The following is a 24,078-nucleotide window of genomic DNA, read 5'->3' as shown; positions in this document are numbered from 1 at the left end:
GTATTTGTATTAGGTCTATATTCCACATATGAGAGAGAACATGTAGCCTTCTGAGCTTGGCTAACTTCACTTAAGATGATGTTCTCCAGCTACATCCATTTATCTGCAAATGACAAAATTTCATTTTTCTTTGTGGCTGAGTAATATTCCACTATATATTTAAATACCACATTTTCTTAATAAATGAATTATTGATTCAAACTAAAATAGTCATTTAGCTTTAAGGTTTGCTTTTTTTTTTTTTTTTTTGGCAGTACTGGAATTGAACTGAGGATCTCATGTTTGCTAGGCAATTACTCTACCACTTGAGCCACACCTGGCTTGTTTTTGAGATAGGGTCTTGATAACTTTTGCTTGAGCTGGCCTTGAACAAGATCCTTCTACCTCTGTCTCCTGATTAGGTGGGGAGTGAGGATTACAGGCATGAACCACTGCCATGCCTGGCTTATTTTATTATTTTATTTTAGTGCTAAAATTCAAATCCAGAAACTGCACATGCTAGGCAAGAACTCTACAGCTGAGCTACACTCCCAGGACAGCTTTAATTATCTCAACAGTTGTTATTTATAGAAAGGGCAGAATGAGGCTTAAATGGTACAGAAAGCATCAAGGGTAAAGCAATGATACGGTACATGAATTTCAATGGTACATTCTTTTTCATATCACTATAAAATGGAAGTTTTGAATTTTTAGAAACCTTCCTAATTCCAGCTTCTCCCTAACTTGTTACTTCTTTAAACACCATTTGAGTGGTCTTTCACAAAGGAAGTGGTCTGAAAATGACCTCATTCCCCGCAGGATTCTGCTCCTAGCACCAAGCAGCAGTACCCAGGACAGGAAACAATGCAGGTACCTTTCTTTCTTGAGGCCTGCGATCTCGGAATCCCTCCGCCCCAGCTCTACTTGCACTTTCTCCAGCGCTTCCTGCATCTTACTGTGAGAAGCCAGCACATTTTCCAGCATAATTGTGACCTTGCAGTTGTCTTCTTTAGCCTCTGCCAACTGTCGCTGAAAGTTCCCCACCTACAAGAAAATGTGACAAGACCAAGTCACTCGTCCTTTCTTGTTACTTTGTCTGTGTCCACTACTCCTAGGAAAGAATGTGGAAGGCAGGCATGGTAGAAAAAGGAATGCTTAAATGTCTCTTTAATTATTGTGACACTGAGAAAAAGAAAAGCAGACCCTAGAACTTGCAGAAAACGTTGCAGCTTCCCACCACTGCCCATGGCACAGAACACACATTAACTGGAAACCCTGGGGCCAAAAAATTCATGGGTTCAGAGGTGAGCCTAGGCTGCTATGCTCAGCTGTCTCTGATGGGCCAGGGGAAAATACATCCGAAATTATCTCAGAATAACAAAAGAGACTGCTGGAGAAAGCAGAAGCTGCTGAAGAATGATGTAACTCACAGACCTCTTCAGAGAGGAAAAATTTAGCATTCTGTCATCAAGAACTTTCAGATGTGGACAGAATAACAAACAGATAAAGAAATGTGGCACATATACACAACAGATTATTCAGTCATAAAAATAATGAGATTTTGTCATTTGAAGAAATGAGAAGACAAATATTGGACCAGACATGGTGGTACATGCCTGTAATCCCAGCTACTCAGGAGGCGACAATCAGGAGGATCATAATTTGAGTTCAGTCTGGGAAGAAAGTTAGTGAGATCCCCATCTCAACAAACAAGCCAGGTATGGAAGTGCATACCTGTACCCCATCTATGTGGGAGGTGTAGGTAAGGGGACCATAGTCTGAGGCTGGCCCAGGCATAAAGCACAAGACCCTACTTGAAAAACACTAAAGCAAAATAGCCTGGGTGTGTGGCTCAAGTGTGAAGCACAGGCCTGGCAAGCGTGAGGCCCTAGTATTGCATGCTCTTGCTAATAAAAAGCTGGTATCATGAAAGCAGAGAACTGTGTCTGCCAGAGCCTGGGAAGGGAGGGCGATGGACATGGGATGGCTAGTGGGCCTGGGATGCAGATGGATAGAAGGAAAATACCAGTGTTCAACTGTCCAGTAGGATAACAGTGGTTGACCATAATGAACCATTTGTATTTCAAATACAAATACCATAAATAGCCAGCAGACAGTATTTCGAATAATGTTCCCAACACAAAGAACTGATAAACATATGGAGTGACATATATGCTAATTATCATGATCTGATCAATACACGTTGTACAAACACACTGAAATGTCATACAGTATACTCAATAAATATACAAAATTACAATGTGTCAATTGAAAATAAAAATATATTAAAAAATTAGTTTAAGGTATAGTTGTCATTCCCATTATCACACACATCATAGGAATATTAGGGACAAAGTATCATAGTACTGTTATATCACACTAATAAAGAAGAAGTGTGCATACAGGTATAGTGGCATATTCCTGTAATCTCAGCACTGGTGGGAGGAGTTTTGGGGGGAAGATAAAACAGAGGACTAAGGGGTCATGGCCAGTCAGCACTATATAATGAGAGTCTGTTTCAAAAACCAAAGGAAAACCAGAAAAAAAAATCCCACAGAAGTCTGAAGGTTATTATTACTAAGTATAGGTGGGTTTTAATAGAAAAAATTAGAATTTTTTTCTTTTGATTGTAAGACAGGTAAAAAATACATGGAGAATCATATAATGTATCTTTAAGGGAAGTATTTAAAAACTGTCCTAAAGTTATCTTTCATGTAGATAAAGAACTCCTTCTCTGATCAGTCCTCATTCTTTTTACTAAGGAGAACAAGAAGTTAAGGAATATGTCTTGAGAAGGATTTCTAAGTGCTCCATATTACTGGCAGACTTTCAAAAAGGAGGGATGCCTCACCTTCTTGTTTTCCCTGTCCTCAAAAGCCTCCAGGTCTCCTTTCAACTTCTGACTCTCTTTCAGGGCTGCATCTCGGTCCTTTACTGCTTGGGACAGCTCCTCTTCATTTTTTTCAAGAATAGATTTCACCTTAGTATAAAAAAAGAAACAATGCATAAATTTCTAAAACATAATAAATCAGTAATTATAATAAGACAGCAATTTACAAACCAAACTTGAGATGTTCAGTTAAATGTTTACCACTACTATATATTAGGCTTCACCTTTATTAGCTTTAAAGACTATAAAATAACAGAAACAAGTCTGTGTGAATAAACATGGACAAACCTAATATGTGAGACAATCTCCAAGAAAACATAGTAATAGAAAGAACAAGACTATGAGGCAGAGATGTAAAATGGGAGAGAAACTGATCATTACAGAACTAGCTTCCTTTTGAAAAGGTAAATAGATGAATAAATACGACAAAAGCCAAATGAATACCAAGTAGCATCTATAAAATAGTATTACATGTACAATGTAAGTCTAATTGGAATTGTCACTGTGAATCCCCCCATAAAATGAATATATCCTAATAAAAATACTTATAAAAATAGCATTACAGCAGAAAATTCTTATTAGAAGTATTAGAATTTCATATCCTTGAACACTTTTATTAGATCTATACAATCATTTCAGATAATCACACTATTTTAAATACTATTCTTTTAAAGCCTTCATCTTGAAATAATTATAGGCTCACAGAATATTATGAAAATAGTACAAAGAGGTCCCCCCTGAGGTTCAACATCAAACCCAGGAAATTGACATTGGTCTGTTAATTATCAGCTAGAAAAAGAATTTATTCAATTTTCACCATTTTTCACCTTAATTCATCTACATGTGGGGAGTGTGTGTGCACACACACAGTTCTATGCAATTTGATCCTTGTTGCATATTTGTGTGACCTCAGCTATAATCAAGATGCAGTCCTGTTCTATCAGCATGCATTCCTACTGCTCTGTATTTGCTCCTCTCCAGGTCCATCTATCCAAAAGCAAAAACAGCTGGGGCTCAAGTGGTGAAGCGTGCCTAGTTAAGTGTGACGCCCGAAGTTCAAACTTTGGTACTGCCAAAAACAAAAACAAAAACAGAAGAAAAAAAGAAAAATATTACATGCTCCCCCCCTCATATACGGAAGCTGAAAGTTAATTTGGTGGAAGTAAAGAATTGTGGCTGCCAAAGCCCAGGAAGTGGAGGACAGACAGACATGGGATGGTCCAGGCTATCAACTACTAATTTGTTGTCTTTCTCTATAGTTCTGTCCTTTCAAGAATGTTAAACATTTTGATGAGTTTTTAAAAATAATATATTCATGTTATACCTCAGTTTTCCTGAGGTATAACTGGCATACAATAAGTTGCATATACATAAAGGGTACAGTTTGGTAAGTTTTGTAGAAACCCTTGAAGCCACTGTAGATACTAGATACTGAACTTTTCAACAGTCCTAAGGGTTTATTCCCTTTTCTAATTTCTCCCTCAGTTTTTCCCTGTTCCCATACCTCCACCCAAGGCAACAACTGATATTTTCTGTCAAAATAGTTTGAATTTTCTAGAATTTTATATAAATGGAATCACATTGTATGCACTTTTTTGAATGGCTTCTTTCACTCAGTATAATTATTTTGAGATTCAATCAATTTGACGCATGTATAAACAGTTTGCTCCTTTCTGTTGCTTAGTATTGTATTATCTGAATATATCACAATTTACTTACCTATTAACATGTTGTATACTTGAGTTATTCACAGCTCTAAACTATTACAAACAAAGCTGCTTTGAACACTTGTATACAAGTCTTTGTGTAGAAATTGTGAGAAAATTCCCGACAAAACAACTTAAAGGGAGGAATTAATCATTTTAGCGCAGAGTTTCAGAGGCTTCAGTCCATCATGGTGGTGAGGGTGTGACAAAGTAAAGCAGCACACATAATGATGGACAGGAAGCAGAGCGTCTCCTTCCCCTTTTTATTCCATTGAGGACCTCAGTCCATGGGATGGTGCCCCTGCCTTCTTGGTGGGTCTTCTTCCCTTAGTCAATCCTCTCTGGAAATGCCCTCAATCCAATTAAGTTGAGAATCAAGATTAACTATCATAGTGGTTCTACTATTTTATATTCCCACCAGCAGTGTAAAAGAGTTCCACTTGTTCTATATGCTTACTCACTAATGCTTGGTGTTTTCAGTGTTTAAATTTTACACCTTCTAATAGGTAGTGATAGTATTTCACTGTGGTGTTACCGACTTTCCCTAAAGACTGATGTTTAACATCTTTCAGCGGCTTAACTACCATCCATGTATCTTTTTTTGCATAATATCTACTCAAATATTTTGCCCATTTTTTTTATTGGGTTGTGTTCTCAGTTGACTTTTGAGAATTTTTTTATACATTCCAGACACAACACCATAATTAGTTATGTGGCTTGTATATATTTTCTCCTAGTCTGTTGCTTGTTTTTTGGTTCTTTTAAGGTCTTTAAAGAGTAAAGTTGTCCCCCCACCTTTTGGTGAACAGATTCGATCTCAGGGTCTTGTGCTTTTTGGATAAGCACTTTATACTTCGAGCCACACCCCCAGTCCCTTCTGCTTTAGTTATTTTTTAAATAGGGTCTCAAGTTTTTGCCTGGGCCAGTCTGGACTGCAATCCTCTTATTTTACCTTCCATGTAGCTGGGATAATAAGCCTGAACCACCATACCCAGCTGTATTAGTTGAGACCGAGTCTGGCTAACTTTTTGCCTGGGCTGGTCTTGAATTGCGATCTTCTTGATCTCCACATTCTGAGTAGCTATCAATTGTCAATTTTAGGGAAGTAAAATGTGTCATTTTTGTTCCTTTAAGGGCCGTATTTTGTGGAATTAGGGAGCATATCCAGGGCCTTGTGCATGCCACACAAGTGCTCTACCACTGAGCATACTCACAGTCCTATGGATCACTCTCTGGTACCAAATCTAAGAAATTTTTTTGTGACCCAAGATCACAAAGATCTTCTATGTGATCTTCTAGAAGTTTTAGTTTTAGGATTGACATTTAGATCTATGATCCATTTTGAGTTAATTTTTATATATGGTGAGATATGGGTCAAAGTTTTTTTTGCATATGGATATCTAATTCTCAGCTTTCAGTTTTGTTGAAACTGAAATGTTCAGAAATTACTCATTCACATTATTTTTAAGGTACAAAGAGATAAAGTGAAAAATCTCCCAGCCATCCAGTTTCCTTTCTTAATGTTTCTAGTTTATGATTTTAGAGATATCCTATTCATTAAAATGTGTTTTATATTTTTAATCTCCCTACCCTTTTGCATGTAAATAGTAAAATACTATATATACTCTTTTTTTTTTTTTTTGCTAAGGAGGAATATTTTCTTTCTTTATTGTTGTGTTTGGTGTGGGTACATTGTAGCATTCACAAAGGTTCTTTAAACTTAAGATTGTTTAAAACTAGTAGCATACATAACTTGAAGCAATATTACAAGCTGTGGATACATGTGATTAGTTTAGGCAACCTCTTATGATGGAACTCTGGTTGCCTCCAGTCTTTTGCTACTAACCAGCAATACCTCAGGAATTACCACTGTAAACATGTCATGTGTACAAGCTACCATATCTGTCAGAAAAAGTCCTAGAAGTACAATTGTGGGTTGAAGTTGTGATAAATACTGTCGAATTGTCCTGTATAGGAAGTTGTATTACTTTACATTCCCAAGAGTCACAAAGTATGTCTTTTATCCACACTATCCTCAATAATGCTTCCTTGAAATTTAACTTGCAACATTTAAAATTCTTTAACTTTTTCTATAAGGATCTCAGGATAGTTCAAGGATAGCCAACTTATAGGCATTGAAAATCCTCTGGATTCTGTTTGAGAAAAAGTATACAAGGAAGAATAGAGTTTTAAATTTTTTCCAATGTTTATAATACATACAAACAAAAAAATCCACCAGCAAAAATGTTTACAGACAGTATCTAAATAGTAGTCTACTTCAAAAGACAAGTTATAATATTTTTTATTTTAAAATATCAAGCAAAGATGGATGATCTAGCAAGTTTTTGCTCAAAAATACTTCCCAATATTCAATTTCTTGGGATTCCTTGGATTCCCATATTTCTATTTTAAAACCAAATGTGAAGATCAGGTAGAAATACTAATTTTTTTAAAACTCCAAATAAGATTTAAAAAAAAAATTAAGCCACGTTTTCTATGTTCAATACAAAAATTATGTGACAGCCATAATGATGGTCCAAATGTACACCATCAGTTTTTCTGATTTGTGAAGCACATTTCCTTGTTACTCTTATCTTTAAGCATTATCTTTACAGATTATTATACTTTCCTCATTCTTATATAAATTTGAAATCTCCCTAAGATATATGTTCTTCACTTACCGAATCCTGTTTAAGAAAATTTGGTGATTCATCACTTACTAAGGGTCTTGAGGCAAGAATGTCTATTTTGCCTTCTAGTCTTCCCTCCATGGTTTTAATTGCATTCAAAAGAGTCTTTAGAGAGATTCTAGAGTCTCCAATCTCCTGAGATGTCCTCATAGAAGGCACAGTAGGTGCAAAAGTCACACGGCGTGTGGAGTTTGGAATAACATTGGGCAAACCAACTGCTGGAGCTCTTTCCTTTACATTATTTACATAAGGCCTAGAACTTTCCAGGGACTTTGAAGATGCAGGCCTTTCTGGAGATTTCCTTTTTCTTGGAGGCATCATCAATTAAAGGTAATAAAATCAATTGAACCTAGAATTATTTTTCTAGGAGTACCCAATTTAGTAGGAAAAATCTCAGAATGTTCTGGAAGAAGTTGCAGTGAAAAATATATTTGTGTTCCTTTGCTTTCAGAATGAAGAGATCACCATGTCAAGTATGACCTAGTGAAGAAACAGCTCTTAAATTTCCTGTAGGAGAACATATAACTTTGTGACCTCATCACTCATCAACAGAGTCAGTTGGTTAGAAGCCTGTGAGTATTCCACTTGAAGACTATTCTAGTACCTTGGTTATTAGAGGTGTACACAGATGTCATAGACACAGACATTACACATGCTTTGCATTATAGATTTAAAAAAAATCTAATTATATACACAGTAAATTTGTAATCATTGAAGTGAATCACTTTTTTTGTAAGACATTCCTGAGTTAAGTTCTTCACTAAATGTCTTATATATTTTGCTTGTTTCACTTTTTTGTATTCATTTGTTAAAATGCTATGTGACCTACAAAAGGTTTCTGCCTCCACAGTTACCAGGCTGACAAGTAAGCATCTTCACTACTAATACCTCTTTCAGGTGAGCTTCTGTGTGTTGCAGGTATTCCTTGTTGGTACTGAGTTCTGAATTGGCCTATAATTCAAAAAACAAAGACACCTGTTCCTTACATCTATCAAAAATTATAAGGCTCAAACTCAAAAACCACTTCCTCTATGAAAGCATTTCTTGGTGTTTTCAATCATAATGATGCTCCCTATGAATGCTCATGAATGTGACTTATATTTTCCTGAAAGCCATAATTTTTTATTCTATAATAAAGTTTACTGAGTACACTCCTAAACGTCAAGCAAAGTCGAATGTCCTAATTCTGCTTCAAGTATCTTTATGAATTCCTCTACAGCTTAGCAGAATCTTGTACAAAGCAGATGCTTTAAAAATGAACTTGAGTTGAGTCAAGAGAGGGGAAATTAATCTTTCCAGGATTATATGTTAAGATGGGAGTGAAGAAAGCTGTCAAGCAATTTCTTAAGAACAAAAACAATATAACAGCAGTCTAATAGCAACTACTTTTGTAGATATTAATCATACCTGAGTGTATCTGGCCTCTAAAGCCTTATTCAACTTGCGTAGATGGTCATTCTGTAAACTGGTTTCAGTAGAAGAATGTAGTAGTTCTTCTAGCTGTTTAACTTTTACCTAATGGAAAAACTGAAAATAAGTCTCATATATTCCAAAATTTTGGGGGAAAATTTAGAAAGAACACTTGAAACCTGCAAAAAACAATTCTGTTTTTCTAACCATGCAAAGAAGTCTATTTCAACTCACAGCTAAAAGTAGGCTATAGCCGTTTACTTACTCATTTATTTATTTGTTTAATTATTTTTGCAGTACTGGGGCTTGAACCCAGTGCCTCGTGCCAAATGCTCTACCAGCCCTTTTGCTGCTGTTTTTTTGTTTTTGAGATAGTGTGTAAGTTTGCCTAGATTGGCCTCAAATCTATGATCTTCTTGCTTTCACCTCCCAAGTAGTTGGGATTACAGGTATGCAGGAGTGAGATTTTTTTTCTTTTTGATACTGAGGTTTGAACTCTAGGTATTGTGCTTGGTAGGCAGGTGCTCTACCACTTAAGCCACAATCTTAGCCTGCTATAGTTATCTAAATGTGGCAAAATAACTCATATGGTTTCTGTTGCTTATGGCAAATCCAAATGGACACAATTCATGAATCTAAGTGAGATTTTGGGGCTGATATGTTTCAATTTCAAATGAACTGTGGTACCTGGCATTCAGAAACATTTTTGAATATGGATGATTAGAACTGTCAATGGACAAGGAAGAAACAGTCTTGTGTTATACAAATAGAGAATTAGAAAAGTTGAATAAATGGAATTCTTATATGCTGAATTATATTTAAAACTAACTCATAAAGATGACTACTCGTATTTTTCTTTTAAAATGATCATTTTTGTGGGATAAAATAACATGCTTACAAATCTGTAAATCCTATACTTTTCCATGTTTTTGTCTTATCCTCAACCCTATTATACACAATAAAATTAATATCACTGAATCAGGAAATTTTTCGTTCAAATTTTAAAATTTATAAATGTTATTTTTTTCTTTTCTCAGTATCTTTTCTTGTTTCATGTCTATGAAGGATAAATACTTCTTTGCCTGTAGCTACTAGACATTTTCAGGAGCTGTTATATTTGAGTTGCTAATAGTAAGGCTTTTCTGTTTTTTTTGAAAGACTGCATGAACACCCATTTGTCTCAGGAGGCATCTCTTATTCATGCAGGAGGATCCATCTTTCTTTTACCTTTGTCAGTTTCTGTTGTTTCTTTTCTTCAATCTGTAATATAATACGTGTGCTACATCCCCCAAGACATCAGTAAAAATTAATTGTGGTTTTCATTAAGGATCAGAATTAAAATGATGCCTATAAAGAGAGGTATTGATCCAACAATATGCTGTCTCTGGGATTTCAGGCATATGCCACCATGCCTGACTTGATTTGGGGAGCTTTAAAAGTTCTGAAGCCTGGGACTTATCTTTTAATATTTGGATTTAATTGTTTTGAGCTGGAATTCTAGTCTTAGGGATTTTTCTCCCTGTGACTTTTTTGTTATGAAAAATTTAAACAGAAAAATGAAAAGAATTTTACTATGAGCATGCAGATGCCCACCATTCTATATTAACATCTTTTTACTTGCTTATCACATTTCTAGCTATCATTCCCCCTAGGGAGCCATCAATCTGTTTTTTTCTATAATGCATTTCAAAGTAATTGGCAAACATCATCCACTTCCTAGCAGTGGGATTTTTTAAAACTCCCCAGGCAATTCTGATGTGTAGTGAAGGCTTAGAACCATTTAGACTGTGGTGTTTCCAGTGGAATTGGTTTAATTCAGGCTCGCCCATATCAGTGGCAAGCTTCCTGCTCTGAGCATGCCATGGAGACAAAATCCATAGGCAGAAAAAGAACAGTATCATTACATTCACACAAGTCTATTCCATTGCCTCTGAGAACAATATCCAGAGTTACTTCTTTTTAGCAATGTGCTATAAAAATTCACCAAAAAAAAAAAAAAGAAGCCAGCACAGGGTCTCCACATTCTCCGGGAATGATCACCCTAAAATCATTACACTAAGGCTTGGGACAGTCACAGAGTGGTTTTAGCTTCACGGATTTAAGGTTGTGAACAGAAGACACCTGGATATTAGTGATGCAGCAAACGTAGGGAGCTTCACAGATACCAAAATTAGTGAATGACAGAGCTAGCTCTTCTCAAAATCCAACAACATTTACTTTTGACAAAAGTGAGACAACAAAAATCTGAAGATAAATCTCATACCTGGAGTTTTCCCTTTTCATAGGCCAGTTTATTTTTACTCTCAGTAATTTTTCCCAACACCTTTTCCACCTTCTGCTGGGCAAGCTGATAAAGCAAACATAGTTATCAGTACCCCTCAGCACAGGAAGTATTTCAAACGAGTATCCTCACTATTTCTAGAGTAGTAAGATCAAGATTAGGATTTATTTGCTACTGCTGCAGCTCAGTCCTTCCCTAGATAAACCGTTATAGAGCTGACAGGCAGCATGTACTGAGACTGCTAATGAAATTATGAGGCCTTAAGAGATGCAGAGTTTGTTGCTCTTTGCACATTAGTTTTTTCCCTATGTCAATTCATCCTCCATAGCTTTGATCCAACCAGATGATGTGAGGCTGTGCTTGCGAGCTGCAAATGACCACAACCCTGGCAGTGGAAGACATGTTACTTGCCACAGTAAACAGCAGTTAAAAAAAATCTCTAAGATGATAAAAGAAACATTTGTTGGAGGCAAACCCATTGTTTGATCAAGCATTCAGTACAGTCTTAACTGGGACAAGCATTAGTAAAGGTTTCAAATTTTATGAAATTATATATTTTCATTATTCAAAGTCTTTAATAGTGAAATTTTATTTTATATTTGTTTTTCTCAGACTTTGTCAGAAAAAACTAAGTATAAAGTATAGCTTTCTTTTGATTAAAGTTTGAAGCTTGTTAATACTTCTTTTACATGAGGGCCACTATTAACGACTGAATATGGAAATTTGTACCCTCCACAATCAATGTCAATGTTATAACTTAGTAATAGAAATATTGATTTTTGTCATCTATGGAAACAAGCTATCTTCATAAACCAAATATTGGATAACACCCACAGTGCACTGTGACTAAGAACACAGCTCTTAACTCACTCAGGCCTGGTAGCTGCACCATGATCATTTGCAGTAAATCTCGAGTGCAGAGTCTTGTTATGTTGGTAAGTGTCCTATGCTGACATGGTTCACTATGTCAGGCTTATGTTTGATTAATCTCTAGATAACACAACAGGAGGACTTTTAAGCATTTCAAGCCAAAGAATTTCACTTTTGTTTTATGTTCAACTTTGAGTAAGTTGTGAAAGATGAAACTATGTATGTAGGGGTATTAATTTACATAAGAGACACTCATTACTATCTTTAGTATAGTTACAGTTATTCTTCTGTCACCACTTTGTAGTGTATTTTATTTCATTTTAAGTGTTGTGAATCCAACAGACCTGCTCTAAATAGAAGCAAAACTAAATAACTATATAACATATAACTCATGGTTTAATTTTGTCAAAATGTTTTTGTGATAGGAATTGTTCTACAAGAAACCTCAGTAGTCTAGACCATTTCTAAACCCTGCTTCATAGCTACCTACCATTGATAGAAGAATCAATACTTTAGATACTTTAGACTTGATTTTTAAAAAAACTGATGGGAAAACCTTAAAGAGTACACTAGCCCTTATCTACTACCTACCCTTAAATTATCCACTCAATATAAAAATTTATACCAGTAAATTCACACTTCAGTGTATTAACTTCTATGACTATTAGATATTTGTCCTATCAGAACTAATATTTATTTCATGTATAATTATACATATTCATAATTCAGTTTTTAAAAACTGCTATACATTGCTCCCATTAAGGTAAAGGAAAATATTGTCCTAAAGCATTAAGACCAATAAAATATTGGTTTTAAAATAACCTAAGGGGAAGGTAAGCTGTTATCAATAAATAGGAGGCTAATAATAATTAATCACTAATTAATTTTCTTTCTGTGAAAGATTTTGTCACTACATCTTCTATTTTAAAATGGTGATACAAAATTATAGTTTAGAATTATATTTTCACCAAAGCTTCAGCAGCAAATAAATTATGGGGATGGCCAATAATGCTACAAAACCAAAAATACAATAACAATAAAACTTAAGTATTTAAAATTCAGTTCCAAGTTCTATAAATTAAGATGCTGTAAAGTATAGGTATAGCAAGTTAAAAAAAAAAGCATAAGAACTTGATTTAGCCTAAAATGCTAGCTATACCAAATATTAATCACTCAAAAAATAACTTCATCTTCTTGGAATGTGGAAAATTTTTTTTGGAATAACATGGATTATCTGGGTCTCTTATAAAAAGTGTCCAGGAATTTAAAAAATAATGACACTTTTTTTGACTATAATAAAAATCCCTCTTTTAGGCAAAGAAAAAAATTCCATTAATACTTTAAATACATTTAAAAATAATTTTCTTCTTTTGCTTACAAAGAGAATGCTAGAGAGTAAGTGAAAACTGTCTAATCAAAATTAAAATGTGAAAATATTTAACACAGGGTCATTTATTTAAATGTAACAAACAAAAAGAACTGTTATCAGTTGCTAAGGGAAAATGGATGTTAAGGCACTTACAGAAATACTTGTTTACAGATTATTTAAATAGACCCTGTGCTTTCATCAAGGGAAGACCAGGAAGTTATGAGCTGTGGGAAACAGAACTGAGATTAACCTTTGCTTGAATAACCTTTGGGATATATTATAAAGATTGTTAGCATAGAAAGCAAAACAGAAACTGGAGAATCACTTGAGAAACGAAAAATATCAATATTTATCATACACATTTTAAATTTAGAAACACAAAATATTACTCTTTAGAAAAGCAGAATGCAATCATGGCAAGAATTATCTTGAGATACAGAAGGTAGGTTGGCAAGAATCAGTGGTGCTATAGTTTGGATCTAAAATGTCCCCCAAAGGTTCATGTGTCAAAGGCCTGGTCCAGCCAATGACACTATGAAGGGTGGTAGAATCTTTAGGACAGACCTACTGCAGGGAAGTTAGGTTACTGTCGGGGGGGGGGGGGTGGTCCTTTGAAGGGGATACTGGGACCTGGCCTTCTCCTGTCCCTCTTTTCACTTCCTAGTTGCCATAAGATGAGCAGCTCCTCTGCCACCATGAAGCACTGCCTCAATAGAGTCCCAAAAGCAAGGGTACAACTAACCATGAACTGAAACTTACAAAACTGTGAGCCAAAATAAATCTTTCCTCCTTGAAGCTGATGATCTCAGGTATTTTTATCACAGTGATAGAAAATTGACTAACACAAATAGTACGCCACAAGATGCTTTGAAAAAAAAATTTTTTTGCAGTGCTGGGAATCCAAATGTGGATCGTACACATTAGGATGTGCAAAATCCTTTTTTTGTGCTTAATAGTTAGCAGAAGCTGTTAGAAGAATACACAAAACCAGTGAGTTACTGGAATCTTATAGTTATTTTATAAGCACAATGTAAGCAGGAATTTTATTCATAACATGACATGCAGCAGACTGAGCAAACTTTGATTTTATATACATAACACACTCTCTAAAAATTAATGACAATTTATACTGCAAGGCATCCCTTTCTAAGAATTTCAAGTTTTAACTTTCAAAAAACAAAAATGCATGACCAGCATTGAATGGTAATAGATTTAGCAATATTGCAAAATTCAAAAACAACCTTGACACCTTAAACTCATTCCTCAAACTCATATAACTAGTCAAAACACTTCCAAGATGGCTAGTGAGAGAAGCTTCTAGATGGACACAGAACTGCAAGCCAGAATTGAGGTGAGTTATCATTAGAAGACCTTAAACAAGAGGTCTGGTGAGCAGGTAAGAATCAACACTGACTAAATCCCTGGGAAGATCTGTCAAAGTCACTAACAGCATAAGGGTATAGGCATGCTCACTGGCAATGGGTTCAGGAAATAACCAGGGCCACTGAGGTGTGGTCTTCCAGAGGCATCAAAACCAGAGATGGTAGATAAGCCCAACTGAGTCCTGATGAAGAAGCAATGATCATGACTGAATCTTGGGGCAAGGGAGAGCTGGTCTGAGATATGCCAAGAATCACAGCTAATAGATCTTGTCATGCCAATAGGCACTTACAGGGTATCCCCTTACCAAGATAGTTTAGATACTAAGATTAATACATGTTAGTTATCAGTACATGCTTTCTTTCTTTTTTTATTGTTGTGCTGGGTGGGGGTACATTGTAGCATTTACAAAGATTCTTATAATGTATAAAATATGTCATGCTTGAATTCACTCCCTCCACTGCTCTCCTTCATCTTCCCTCCTCCAATTCCTGGCCAGTACATGTTTTATATGTATTAATTTGCCCTATCCTCCAACAACTTCATAGTATTATTATTCTCATTTTCACAGATTAAGAACTGAGGTTTTGAGATTAAAAATTATACTCAAGGTCACAGTCAAAATTGAAACCTAGGAAGTCTGGCTCAAAGTTATGAAAATGTAAGAAGATTTGGACTGTGTAATTCTTCTTGGCTAAGTAATGAGCAGTTTATGGCAGGATTTGAAAGAATTGAACTCAGATTAAGAAAGACACATTAGAAACTTAAAAAATTATTTGCATGTTATAAAATGGTAACTCTTTTCAAGTACTGAAAAACACATAGGAAAATTATTATCTTCTTTACAAAATATTTGTTTTTTAAATCCCTTCACTTGGAGATGTTTTAAGAATTCTAACATTTATTTGTAATCCTTCTCAAATAGCTTTTAGAAATCAGACTAATGGAAGTAACCAACCAAGGGGACAATGCAAATTTCTTCTGCATAATGTGTTAAAGAGGAATTATTTTAAAACATCAGATTTATTCATAATAGTCAGTTTATAGATCATTTATGTAGACAGCTATTTAGTAGCTGGTTCCTTAAATCTTTTATTGTTTGAATATTGCAGGGATCTCTACCATTTTTATCCTGAGTTACCTAAGACTTATGATACTCTGGATAAATGAGTCATATAGCTCTTCTTAGTCCTATCACTTAAGATCCTTGAGTCCCAATGTAGTATGACTGTCACTTATTTACACTATGTCACAAAAATTTGCTGAGTAAACCTGCAACAGCATTGTTTCACAACATATTTTCCACATTGAAAATACTCAAAGAATAATTGAAAAATAGCCCAAGATTTTCTGTGTGTTTTGTGTCATGACTAAAGGAGTGACATTTTACTGATGTTAGTTGTCATTGCTTGAAGTGACATTTAAATTTTTTTGCTTCTATACTGTATTTGTTATGACATATTTTAAAAAAGTATTTAATAGGAGCTAGGTATTATAGTGCACACCTGTAATCACAACACTTGGGAGGCTGAGACAGGAGGATGGCAAGTTCAAGGCAACAAAGCAAGACTGTGTCTCAAAAAACAAAAAACATTCCAATAAATTGAATGGAATGTCCAAATAGGATCCAAGGTGTGTACTAGAATTTCAAGTATTTATTTTCTTTTTTCCTCTTTTCTTTCTTTCTTTGTATTATTGTGCTGACGGTACATTGTGACATTTACAAAGGTTCTTGCAATATATCACAGTTGAATTCACCCCCTTCATCATTCTCCAAGTATTTATTTTCAAACATAATGGAATAATGTGATTTTTGTCAGAGAACTTGGACTATCCTTATATCTCTTAAATACCAGCATGTGCTTTATGGTGAGTGTTAACCCATGTGTTAGCATGAGGAGATACTGAGTAATAATTCACTTTACAGTGAAGAAATCGCTCTTCAGTTCTTTCATTTTCTGCTCAAGAATGTTAATTCTTGATTTCCCCTTCTATCAGTATCTCTTTGTAGTAAATTAATACAGGTAACAGTTACCAGTGGAATAGTACTAACATTGAATTTGTAAAAAAAAAAAATTATAAGATTATAAAAGAAAGCTGTATATATGTTGAAAGCTGGAAAGTGAATTTTTGGGTTAAATAGGTTAGATATGGGGGGAAAAATCTGTTCTTTGGTTTTGTTCACTTATAATTTACTCAAGGAAGATTCATAATCATAGATATTTAATATTTAATAAATAGCCAAAATATGTTGAATTTATGTTTGCTGTTGATAGTTCAGGTAACAGAGTATTTGCTACCTCAACATGACAAAAAATACTTGAATTTGAATTTGTAACATAAATTTAATTATTCTTTTTGACCAAAATAACTTATTAGTTTATTAAATCTGAGGTTAACTAAAACAAACAAAAAAACACACAAAGAAAACCTATTTCCTGACTTATGATTGTTTTTGTGTTTTTAAAACTCATTAGTCGTTATTTCTTGCTTTAGACTGACCTTTTTATACCCACCCGATGGCAATCAGAAGTGACTTGCTGAAGTTCAAGGGAAGCCATTTGATCTGCCAGGTACTTATTTTCATTCACTAGAGTCTGCAGGTTTTGGCTTAATGCATTTATGTCTATCTTTGAAAAACAAAAGGAGAAAAGAAACTATGTCACATAAAAAATTTACCTTAGTTTAAAAATGAAAGTTGTAACTATAAATTGGAAGATAGTTCATGCCAGTGTTCCTCTGCCTCTTTAAGTGTGGGGATATGACAAATCAGTCTGATATCTCTGTGGTATTCTACATAATTTATTTTTCTTTTCTATTTTTTTAGCTTTTTAAAATTTTTCTTTTCTATTGTCTTCAACAGGAGGGTTACTGCAAATGATACAGTACACCTTTACTAGAAGTTGAAATCCTTCTGGTACTTGGTATTTATTAACTCAAGCTTATGAATACAGAAAAGATCTTTTCAACAGACAATACTGGGACACCTAAATATCCACAAGGAAAATAATGTAGTTGAACCCCATCCCATACTATATATAAAATGAACTCAAAATCAAAGACCTACATGTAATATATGAAACTACAAAAATTTTAAAATAAAATATAGGTATTAATCTTTATGACTTTGGAGTAGGCAAAATTTTCTCAAAAGCATTAGAAACCAAGGAAATATCATAAAGTGGATTTCAAAAAATTTTTAAAGTTTTGTGCATCAAAGTAAATTATAAGTGTAAAATTACAACCTAAAGAATGGGAGAAAATATTTGTAAATCACTTATCTGATAAGATTTTAGTATCCAAAATATATGAAAAACTCCCATAACTCAACAATGAAAAGACAACCCTTTTTAAAAATGGGCAAAGTAAGGGCTGGCAGAGTGGCTCAAGTGGTAGAGCACCTGCCTAGCAAGCATAAAGCCCTCCATTCAAACCCTAATACTGCAAAAAGAAAAAAAAAATGGGTAAAGTATCTGAATAAAGATTCCTCTAAAGAAGATATACAAGTGGTTAATAAGCACATAAAAATAGTCAACATCATTAGTCAAAGATACAACAAAAAAGGAAACTATATACCAATATCCCTAATGAGTTCAGATGCAAAAATTCTCAACAAAATACTCGCAAACAAAACCCAATAGAAAATCAAAAATGTCATGAACCATGATCAAGTGATCTTCATTCCATGGATGAAAGGATGGTACAATAATGTCACCTAACACATTAGCAACATTAAAAACAAAAACCATATGATCATCTCAAAAATGCAGAAAAAGCATTTGATAAGATTTAATATCTCTGCATGATAAAAACTCTCAAGTTAAGTACAGAAAGAACATAACTTAAAATACTAATGCCTACATATGAAAAACCCACAGCTAATATCATACTGAATGGGAAAAAGCTCAAAGCATTTCCTGTAAGAGCTAGAATAAAACAAACATGTTCACTTTCACCATTTTTGTTTAATATAGTATTGGAAGTCTTGGCTAGAGAAATAGACAACAAACTGAAAAGGAAGAAGTTAAAGTATCTGTGTTAGTAGAAGACATAATTTTATACACAGAAAAGCCTGAATACTCCATTAAAAAGCTGGGGGCATGGCTCAAGTAGTAGAATGCCTGCCTAGCAAGCACAAGGCCCTGAATTCAAACCCCAGATCTGAAAAAAATTTTAAAGTCTGTTAGAATTGATAGATTAACTCAGTATAGTTAAAAAATAAATCAATCTCTATCACTAACAGATAGGTCATGCAGACAAAAAATCAACAAAGAAATCCTAGAACTAAATCACACCATACATCAAATGGACCTCACAGATGTTGGCAGAATATTTTACCCTGCAACAGTCCAATATACATTCTTCTCAGCAGCCCATGGAACTTTCTCCAAAATAGACCATATATTAGGGCACAAAGCAAGTCTCAAAAAATATAAGAAAACTGAAATAATCCCCAGGATACTATCTGATCACAATGCAACAAAACTAGAACTCAACAACAAAACCAGCAGAAAATATGCAAACAATTGGAGGTTAAATAGCACATTGTTCAATGATCAGTGGGTCATACAAGAGATGAAGGAGGAAATCAAAAAGTTTCTGGAATTTAATGATAATGAAAACACAACCTATGAGAACCTATGGGACACAGCAAAGACATTCTTAAGAGGAAAGTTTAGAGCCATGACTGCATATATTAAAAACACAGAAAAAAATCTCAAAATCGACCTAATGCTACATCTCAAACTCCTAGAAAAACAAGAATAAGCAAAACCCAAAACAAGCAGGAGAGAAATAATAAATATAAGGGGTGAAATTAATGAAATAGAGAACAAAAAGACCATAAAAAGAATCAGTGAAACAAAAAAGCTTATTCTTTGAAAAAATAAATAAGATTGACAAACCCCTGGCAAATCTGACTAAAATAAGGGAGGAAAAGACCCAAATTAGTAAAATCAGAAACAAACAAAAACACCAAGGAAATCCAACAAATCATTAGGGACTACCTTAAGAACCTGTATTCAAATACATTGAAAAATCTTAAAGAAAAGAACAAGTTTTTAGATACTTATGACCATACAAAACTGAGCCAAGAGGATATTAATCACCTAATCAGATCTATGAAACATAATGAAATTGAATAAGAGCAATAACGAGTCTCCCCAAAAAGAAAAGTCTAGGACCTGAAAGATTCTCTGCTGAATTCTACCAGACCTTTAAAGAAGAACTAATACCAACACTCTTTAAACTTTTCCATGAAACAAAAAGGTAAGGAACACTGCCTAACTCTATGAAGCCAGTATTACACTCATCCCAAAACCAGACAAGGTCACATCCAAGAAGGAGAACTACCAGCCAATCTCCTTAATGAACACTGATGCAAAAATCCTCAATAAAATAATGGCAAACTGAATCCAACAACATATCAGAAAGATCACTGACCATGATCAAGTCAGCTTCATCCCAGGGATGCAGGGATGGTTCAATATATGCAAATCAATAAATGTAATACAGCACATTAACAGAAGCAAAGATAAAAAATACTTCATCATCTCAACAGATGCAGAGAAAGCCTTTGATAAAATTCAACACCATTTCATAAACAAAGCTTCGATGCAACTAGGACTAGAAGGAATGTATCTCAACATTATAAAGGCTATATATGACAAACCGATAGCCAACATCATACTTAATGGAGAAAAAATGAAGCCATTTCCCCTAAACTCAAGAATAAGACAAGGTGCCCACTCTCCCCACTCCTATTCAACATAGTCTTAGAATTTCTAGCCAGAGCAATAAGGCAAGAAAAAGAAATAAAAGGAATGCAAATAGGTAAAGAAGTAGTCAAATGATCCCTATTCACAGATGACATGTTTTTTTTTTTATTTTTTAGATGACATGATCTTATACCTTAAAGACCTGAAAAACTCCACATACCATAAACAGCTTTAGCAAAGTAGCAGGATACAAAATCAACTTACAAAAATCAGTGGCCTTTCTATATACCAACAATGAACAGATTGAGAAAGAACATAGGAAAACCATTTATAATAGCCTCAAAAAAAAAAAAAACCCAAAAACCTAGGAATAATCTTAACAAAGGATGTAAATGCCTCTACAAGGAAAACTACAAACACTGACGAAAGAAATCAAAGAAGACTACAGAAGGTGAAAAAGATCTCCCATGCTCATGGTTTAGCAGAATCAACATAGTAAAAATGGCTGTATTACAAAAAGAAATCTACTTGCCCAATGCAATTCCCATCAAAATCCCAATGACATTCATCACAGAGACTGAAAAATCTACTCTAAAGTTCCTTCAGAAATATAAAAGGCCACAAATAGCCAAGGCAACACTGAGCAAAAAAAGCAACATTGGAGGTATCACACTACCCAACTTCATAATATACTAGAGAGCCATAGCAATAAAAACAGCATGGTACTGGCACAAAAACAGATATGAAGATCAGTGGAACATTATAGAGGACCTGGATATGAATCTATGCAGCTTCACCAACTTAATTTTTGGCAAAGGTGCCAAAAACATACCATGGAGATAGTCTCTTCAACAAATGTTGGTTATTTGCCTACAAAAAAACTGAAACTAGATCCATGCCTATCAGCCTGTGCTACTATCAACTCAAAGTGGATTAAGGACCTTAATCAGACCCAAAATCTTGAAGCTAGTATAGGAAAGAGCAGGAAATACAATAGGCATAGGCAGGTACTTCCTTAGCAGAACTAAAGTGGCTCGATAACTAAGAGAAAAGGATTGACAAATGGGATTATATGAAATTTAAAGCTTTTGCACAACAAAAGAAGCCACCCACAGAATGGGAGAAAATCTTTGCTAGCTATACATCAGACAAGGGACTGAAAACCAGAATACACAGGGAGCTCAAAAAACTAAACTCACAAAACATCAATGCCCCTATAAAGAAATGGGCAACTAAACTAAACAGAACTTTTTCAAAGGAAGAAGTTCACATGGCTAAAAAACCTATGCAAAAATGCTCACCATCTCTGGCCATAAAGGAAATACAAATCAAAACCACACTAAAGTTCTACTTCACCCCTGTTAGAATGCCATCAAGAACACCACCAGGTGGAGACCTGACTGTGGAAGAGTCACATCCCCTAGCAGAACAAATCAGCCTCTCCAAAAGGGAATGATGAGAGGATTTCCAAGATGGAGGCTAGAGGGAGGAAGCAGAAAGTGTGCCTCCTAAAGTAAAATCTTGGAGAGACGCTGGAGATTCACCTTACAGGCAAAACCACCAAGAAGACGCAAAACTTTGACCCCTCCACACCTCCAGCCTGCACAGAGTATCTCCACTTCACGTTGAATGGAGAAACCAGGGCCCCCGGGCCACCGCCAGTCACCCGCGCCCAGACGGCTTGGGAAAACGTGGACCACAAGGTGAGCTAAGTGGTACGCGGTACTTCCACAGACAACCCTGGGCTAGATCAGCATAGCCCCTGGACAGACCGACCCCCACCTGGGGAAAAAAGAGAAACTGAGTAATAAGCAATAAGAACAATAAAGACACATAGCAAAGAGGGTGGGGCGCCCTGAGCACTGAAGAGAGGGGGAGGGGAATCCCTCCCGGAACTGTAAATAAACAAGCTGGGCCTGGCTGGAGAGGATGGGAGCGGGGTGTACACCCAGCAACCAGGAGCGGGAAAGCTTGTGAGAGTGGCAGAAGGAGGAAAACTCCACAGGTGAGGGGGGAAGATCCACCTCCCACGTGAGCTGTAAACAAACATGCTGGCCGGCAGGAGCAGTACCACATGCCCAGCAATCAGGAGTGGGAAAGCTTGTAAAAGCAGCAGTGGGAGGAACACTCCACAAGAGAGGGGGAAAGACCCACTTCCCACGTGAACTGTAAATAAACACGCCAGCCTGGAGAAAGCGGGTGCAGTGTCACCTCCCCCAGTGTGCTTGGAAAGAGGAAAGCTTGTAGCAGTGGCATCGTGCACAGAACACTGATAAACAAAGCCTGCAGGGCCAGGTGAGTGCTAAGCTCACCCCTGAGATCTGCATAAATAAAGCCTCCAGCAACAGCAGGCTGACAGCAGCGGGCAGGCGAGCCACAGCCGCAGATAGCCATTCACAGCCCTGTCTCCAGACTCTTTTTTTTTCTCTCTCCTTACCTTTGATGACAAAACAACTGAACTACACCTGCATGCTGAAAAACTTACTGAAACTGTATTGCGTTTGAACTTGGGACACTTTGTGGGGTTTTTTTTGGGGGGTTTTTTTTGTGCAGTTTTGTTCTACTTTATGTTTCCCCTTTGATGAGACAACTACAGAACCACATCTGAGGCACCATCTCCAGGACTGGAGCTGAGGGACAGACACGAAAATTATTAAGACTGAAACTTCATTGCATTTGAACTTGGAGGTTTTCTTTTTAAATATATTTTTTATTTTATTTTATATATATATCTCCTTCTTTCATTTACTTATTTTTTATTTTCATTCTTATCTTTACTCTTTTTATTTTTTATTTTCAATCCTCTCTCTGTCTCTCTAATGCCTTTTCAGCTTACGGTTGATTAGTACACTGTCTCTCTCTGTTTATATCTTTGAAACTTTTTTTGTTTGTTTCTTTGTTTTGTTTTTCTGCTTGATTATTTGTTTTTTCCTTTACCTTTAACTTCTTTGCTTCCCATCCCCTCTCACACTTCCATTCTAAATATCACTAGTGCTATTATTACAGCCAGAAAATACTTAATTGCACATAGTACAGGGAAAATAACACCAAGGGAATTGAAAGGAAGACAGAAAAAACAGGGAAACCAGTTTCCCCACAGCAAAAAATTAGTACAGGAACCAGAGGGAAATGAAGAAAACAGATACTCAGATCCAGACTCCAAAAAATGAAGATAAACTATGCTAAAGAACCAAATGAAGCCCACAAGAAAAATTTAAAAGAAGACATACTACAGGTACTCAATGAGAATTTTATAGAGATGATACTGACTATGGTCAACGGAAATGTACAGGAGACACTCAAGAAATTCCAAGACAACAACAATAGAGAATTTGAAAAAGCAAAAGAAGAAATAAAGGAAACCACAGAAGCACTGTATAAACACCAAAGTGAAACAAAGAACACGATTAATAAAGAGATAAATGAACTCAGGACAAAAATAGACATTAAAGAGGAAAGGACCCAGGATATGGAAAACCTCAGAAAAAAGAACGAAACAGAATTGCAAAACAAAACGGAAGGCCAATCCAGCAGAATAGAACAAACAGAAGACAGAATCTCAGAACTCAAAGATGGAACGGTAATTCAAGGAAAGACTGAAGAACTATTAATTAAACAACTCAAGACCTGTGAAAAGAAAATGCAGGAACTCACCGACTCCATCAAAAGACCAAACTTGAGAATCATGGGCATTGAAGAAGGAGAAGAGGTGCAAGCGAAGGGAATGCGTAATATATTCAACAAAATAATAACGGAAAATTTCCCAAATCTAGAGAAAGATATTCC

The 24,078-nt window shown here is 35.4% G+C and overlaps 1 protein-coding gene and 1 long non-coding RNA gene across 2 annotated transcripts in view; one reads left to right on the top strand and one right to left on the bottom strand.

The window, feature by feature from the left end:
- Positions 1 to 24,078, bottom strand: part of Ccdc150 (coiled-coil domain containing 150) — a 78,062-nt gene that overhangs the window by 13,789 nt on the left and 40,195 nt on the right. Inside the window, exons 8-12 of the mRNA XM_074071322.1 lie at positions 17,092 to 17,205; positions 10,939 to 11,022; positions 8,673 to 8,780; positions 2,831 to 2,959; positions 854 to 1,023 (exon numbers count right to left, since the gene is read on the bottom strand). Of these exons, the coding sequence (XP_073927423.1) occupies positions 854 to 1,023; positions 2,831 to 2,959; positions 8,673 to 8,780; positions 10,939 to 11,022; positions 17,092 to 17,205 (605 nt within the window). The remainder of the gene's footprint in view (positions 1 to 853; positions 1,024 to 2,830; positions 2,960 to 8,672; positions 8,781 to 10,938; positions 11,023 to 17,091; positions 17,206 to 24,078) is intronic.
- LOC141422611 (uncharacterized) overlaps positions 1 to 24,078 on the top strand; it is a 77,743-nt gene that overhangs the window by 22,433 nt on the left and 31,232 nt on the right. Inside the window, exons 2-3 of the long non-coding RNA XR_012447315.1 lie at positions 7,717 to 7,837; positions 17,072 to 17,148. This is a non-coding gene — a long non-coding RNA (uncharacterized lncRNA). The remainder of the gene's footprint in view (positions 1 to 7,716; positions 7,838 to 17,071; positions 17,149 to 24,078) is intronic.

Source organism: Castor canadensis, chromosome 4, assembly GCF_047511655.1.
Source record: "Castor canadensis chromosome 4, mCasCan1.hap1v2, whole genome shotgun sequence".
Taxonomy (NCBI): Eukaryota; Metazoa; Chordata; class Mammalia; order Rodentia; family Castoridae; genus Castor; species Castor canadensis.
This window is presented reverse-complemented; position numbering and strand designations above follow the sequence as displayed.